This window comes from Morus notabilis, unplaced genomic scaffold (genome assembly GCF_000414095.1).
Source record: "Morus notabilis unplaced genomic scaffold, ASM41409v2 Scaffold206, whole genome shotgun sequence".
In the NCBI taxonomy this organism is placed as follows: domain Eukaryota; kingdom Viridiplantae; phylum Streptophyta; class Magnoliopsida; order Rosales; family Moraceae; genus Morus; species Morus notabilis.
The window spans coordinates 310,578-315,859 of record NW_010365213.1 but is presented as its reverse complement, the minus strand read 5'-3'; the positions used below and the strand labels follow the sequence as shown (position 1 = coordinate 315,859).

Here is a 5,282-nt window from a genome sequence, read left to right as displayed (position 1 = left end):
TTAGTTTATGTATGTAAATTACAGAGAAATACGCGTCACTTGCTTAAAAGAAGCTTCAAAGTGCTTTTTATATACCAAAGAAGTTGAATTACGAGCTATAAATGCAATTCATTAAACAAAGCACAAAAAGGAGAGATATATTTATATTAAGTGCTTATCCAAGACTCAAAATTTCCACCTGATCAGAAGACACTTTTAAGGTAAGCTAGCTGGACCAAAACATTATCTCTTCTTTTTTTTTTTTTGGGTCTTTTTATTGGTTGTTTATAGCTCAAATGTTTTCTGATTAGGATTCCACTAACCACTTTACCATTTTTTAAAAAACTTAACTCCCCCAAAATTCAACCACAACCTCCTGACTGACAAAAATGATCCCTTACTCTTCCATTCAAACTCTGCCTTCTTCTCTTGCCTTGTTTATTATCATCAAAACCAAGGCATTTTTCGTTTCTTCTATACTGATTCTGATGAAAAGGAAGCCATATAGACTCTTCTATTATTTGGTTAAGCAAATCAATGATATCTCTATCTCTCTTCTCTTGCAGAGGAACTTCTGGTAAGGAAATTTAATTTGATTGATATTAGCTAGTGTAATGGTATGAATTTGTTCAGTCACTTTTTTTTTTCTTTTTATGTGATGTTTTTTGTGTATAATGATGTGATTTTGGCACTCTTATGAGGATCGAGACTCGTTTAAATTGGTATATATATGTCAGTGCCTAAAACAATTGAGAAAAAGAAAAGTGGGTTGTTTGATGGGAACAGGAAAAGATGGATTCTTATTATGCTGCTGATTAATATCCAACAAATTATTGCAGGTAAATGGTTTCTGGCGAACCATATAATAAGGGACAACATATAATTAAGTGTACGTCGTTTCTTTCTTTCACGATAATTCTTTTTGAACTTTCATTTTTCATCTGAATATTGCTGCTTACACTGACGAAATTCTTAATTCAAATCGAACGATGAAAAAATAGCACACTGATTAAATAACAATGTTATGTCAAGTGCCAACTGATATTGTTCATATATTAGCGATTGTGCTATGTTTAGTAACACTAAATCTTGCCGTACATTCAGTAGAAAAAGGAGTATGGAATTTTACAACTGTAGTTTTGTTTTGTTTTGGCGTTTTTTTTCCTTTATTTATTGTTTTCTTTTTTCAGTTCCATATGTGTTTGTTGATCACCATTTCTGATATCTTCACCTATGCATAACATTTTTTTTTTTGCTTTGAAATTCCCTCATCTGAAGCATCCTAATTTTTAGGGAAAATTCCTCAAGAAAAAAAGGGAAAAAAAAAAAAGAAATACCACTTAAAATAGTAAAAAATACTGTTTTTATTACTCCAGTAAAAAATATACAATAGCCATTCAATTATTAAAGAGAAAAAAAGCAGCAATGGCACCTAAATATTTAGAATAAGGAAGAAATTGATAATATACCTTTGAGAGTATATGAGTCTGGACCTTTATTCTTTAATTACTCTTGACAAATACCTTTTTGTTAGTGTAATTATTTAATTAAAAAAGTTACGAATCAAGAATAAAGAATAAAAATCTCGACTTATACATTTTTAAAGAGTATTTGTCAAGATTACCCTTAAAATAACATAAATAATAAGCCTGCACAAAACCTTGAAAACCATACTCTTTCTAAATTTTAAGAAAAGAGATTTTTGGATGCACAATTGTTACCCAGTGGGTCTACTAATTGGCTACAATCGTTAGTTGCTTGCATGATGAGATAGATATTCTGTTGTAGTCTCCCTTTGACGAACGAGTCAACTCTGTATATTTGTATATATTTTGTCATCTCATCACTTCATAATGTTCATTGTTTTACATTGACATTTAATATTATTGCATTTTACGACGTTTCTTTTGGACTAAACCATGGTAATGTTTTATGCATAGGAACAATCACGTCATGTCAATGGTTAACTCAAACGCCATATTAAACTTTACTTGTTAAAAAAAAAAAACATGAATATATAGATAATGTAAACTTGAACACAATCTCAACCAGCTCCACAACTTCTCCAAAAGAAAACTTTAAAATGCATTTATATAGTGAATGAAAACAAAATTCCAGAACGTTATAAGGGCATGATAGTTCCAAAGGTTACAGTCAAGAACTGTTTGTTTCTACAGACAATTTTTAAGTTAAATCCACATCCTTGTAGCTTTATATATGGAGTGCACAATTGTACACCCTTTTATGCTCTTATTTTCTCCTTTGCGGATGAAGTCACGGTCACCCGGGTGCTCCACTAACCACTTTAATTTCTGATGGCTCCCTCCACCACATAGAATTGCTCAGCTTTAGTTCTTGTCCTTTCCTTTTCAATTTCAACATGTCACTTTTAATGAGAAGCATACAACCTGAGTTTCCTTTTCCTTTTCCTAGACTTCTTCCACTAATTTTTTTGGAGAACAGGCTGCGACTGCGTCGGCAACCGTGAGAAAGATTTTGTCCTCGCCGATCAGAGTTTCAAACTTCGATTCGTGGAGTTTGTCGATCACCACCGGTCCAGGATTTGCAAGAATAAGCTGCTCAGCAACATGAAAGGTAAGGGCTGTTAGACTCAAAACTCATAGCAAGTGCAATAGTGGTATATATATCATGATAACACATATATGTCATTATATTTTTGTTATATACCTGAACATTTCTCTTTTGGAGACTTCTATACAATTCTTCCAAGGCATGAATGCCACTGGTGTCAATATCAGTAACAGCTGCAAAAAATTAAAAGCAAAACACCATGATAAATAAACGTTATGTGTGAACAAACAAGAGTAATTTTGTCAACCTATATTTGCCAAGACTAGGTAATTAATTTAAAGAGTGCTTACGTGACATTTCGACTATCAAAAAGTGAATAGTTGGTTCGGCTGCTTTTTTCCGCTCTTCTTCATCAGTCAACCATCTCAATATCCTGCATATAATATAGCAGTTTAACTTTGAAACACCATGAAAAGCTATAGGAAGATTGCTTATTTTATCTAGCGGATCCTGAAAACTTTAAATTCTCCGCATGTATACTTTTCTACAAGTTCTTCTCATGTTGGAGTTTTTGACAAATTAAACTTAACTAACACAATGACACACAGTTAAGGTCATACTTAAACTTAGAATTAGAAGTCATGTCATTGCTTTTCAATCAATTCAAGAATTTAAGGGACAAAAACAAAAAACATAAATAGAGTGCAACAAAAAGGGCATTATAGTACCTCTCCTTGACATAATTGGAGTTGGAGAAGTAAATTGCAGAATCAACTCTCACAATCAAAACGCCCGGAACCTTGGATGCGTCTGGATATTGTTGGATGTTTCTGTACACAGCTGTCCTAGGGATCTTTCCAAGAAGTGCGGTCCTTGGCCTAGTGACTTGTAACAGAATTTTGGCAAAGGATATTGAGACCTACCATGGCACAACCAAAAATAAATAAGTCAAAATCCTCCTTATTTTCTCTAATAACAATATAAGATAGTACTTCACATCACAAAGTTTACCGCAATCAAGAGGCCCATCTCTACAGATGAAAAAACAACACCAAAGAAGGCTCCCATGCAGGCAACAAAATCGAACTTGTCGACCTTCCATATAAGGATTGCAGCCTGAATGTCGATTAGGTTTAGCACGGCATTTATGATGATGGCTGAAAGGATGGCATTTGGCGTGTACTTAAAAAGAGGTGTGATGAACTCCAAGGTTAGGAACACAACGCAGGACATCACAATATTAGAGACTGCAGTGCTGCATCCAGCCATGTAATTGACGGCCGAGCGAGAGAATGAACCTGCAGACAATGCAAAGGATATAACAAGTTAAGACACTTCACTTTATATATCTCCCTATACTTGATCAAACGCACCTCTTAAAATTTTTAGGGGACATTGGATTTTAGAGTATCATCCAATTATCAAGCTTCCCAGTCTTGTGATAAGATCTATAGTTGAATTCTAGAAACAGCTGTTAAATTTTTGCTTTTTTCTTAGACATTTGTTTGAGCTTTATTCTCACCTGTCGCCACATAGCACGAAGTCATTGAACCAACAACGTTCATGGCTCCAAGCGCGATCATTTCTTTGTTTCCATCAAGTGTATAGTCCTTCATGGAAGCAAATGTTCTTCCAATTGCTGTAGCTTCCTGAAATTTAGCACGAACAGAGATTACTTCAAAAGTCTAGATACGTAAAGGGACGATATTAATAGGAGAAGGACTAAAAGATTAGCTCACCGTCAGTGCTATCATGCCAGCCACAACGCCAATCTTGAAACCTTTCCCAAGATATTCACCGCTGAAGTATATTTGATCCACTGATGAAGGATTGATCCCCTTCTCTAGATGTCTCACCTTCACATAAAAAAAAATGAAAATTTTAGCACAACGAGCCATACCACCACTACAATTTAGGAGTGAATTAGAGGAATACACTTTTAACGAGCAGATATTCAAATAAGGAAAAATTTGAGCCTAGTTTAAGCATAGTAGTGATACTGGTGAATAACTAGACTTCATAAGTGACATCGGGCGTAATTTACACACTATTTAGTGAGACCTATAAGGAAACTAAATGAGAAGCTCGCCCAATTAGATGCCATTTTACCATATTACTGCCAAATATCTATAATACATAACTGCACGTGAGGGCTTCAGTCCATTTTTTGGATGGAAACTGATGGAAGGACTACGGTTGCAAGATTTCTCAATTTTAATGGGTGTGATTGGCACATCTCAAAACTTAAAGGGCATATTAATAGTAGTAACAAAGTTCAGGGGATTTTTGAAATTGATCCTTCTTTATGATTAAAACTATATACTAGTTATGTCCTCAGAAATCAGGAAGGATAAAAAGAAAAAAAAAAATTTATGCAAAGTACTTACGATTTCGACTCCTTTCTTTTCTGCATGAGTTATGTACACAAAGAAAGTGGACAGAATAACTGATATCAGTGGGGCAATTGCAGGCACCCAGAAGAGTTTCTTGTTCTTCTTTCCCTGTGGTCCAGAAACATGTGTCTAGTTATGTCCTCAGAAATCAGGAAGGATAAAAAGAAAAAAAAAAATTTATGCAAAGTACTTACGATTTCGACTCCTTTCTTTTCTGCATGAGTTATGTACACAAAGAAAGTGGACAGAATAACTGATATCAGTGGGGCAATTGCAGGCACCCAGAAGAGTTTCTTGTTCTTCTTTCCCTGTGGTCCAGAAACATGTGTGATGAATTATAAACCAGTTCAAGAGCCTAAATATAATATATATATATAT

General features: G+C 34.4%; 1 protein-coding gene across 1 annotated transcript in view; it reads right to left on the bottom strand.

Annotated features, from left to right (window-relative positions):
- Positions 1–2,040: 2,040 nt before the first annotated feature.
- The window catches only part of LOC21404388 (sulfate transporter 1.3), a 7,681-nt gene continuing 4,439 nt past the window's right edge, over positions 2,041–5,282 (bottom strand). Inside the window, exons 10-17 of the mRNA XM_024171866.1 lie at positions 5,099–5,212; positions 4,251–4,367; positions 4,034–4,160; positions 3,523–3,809; positions 3,240–3,430; positions 2,862–2,944; positions 2,668–2,744; positions 2,041–2,555 (exon numbers count right to left, since the gene is read on the bottom strand). Of these exons, the coding sequence (XP_024027634.1) occupies positions 2,409–2,555; positions 2,668–2,744; positions 2,862–2,944; positions 3,240–3,430; positions 3,523–3,809; positions 4,034–4,160; positions 4,251–4,367; positions 5,099–5,212 (1,143 nt within the window). The 3' untranslated portion in view covers positions 2,041–2,408. The remainder of the gene's footprint in view (positions 2,556–2,667; positions 2,745–2,861; positions 2,945–3,239; positions 3,431–3,522; positions 3,810–4,033; positions 4,161–4,250; positions 4,368–5,098; positions 5,213–5,282) is intronic.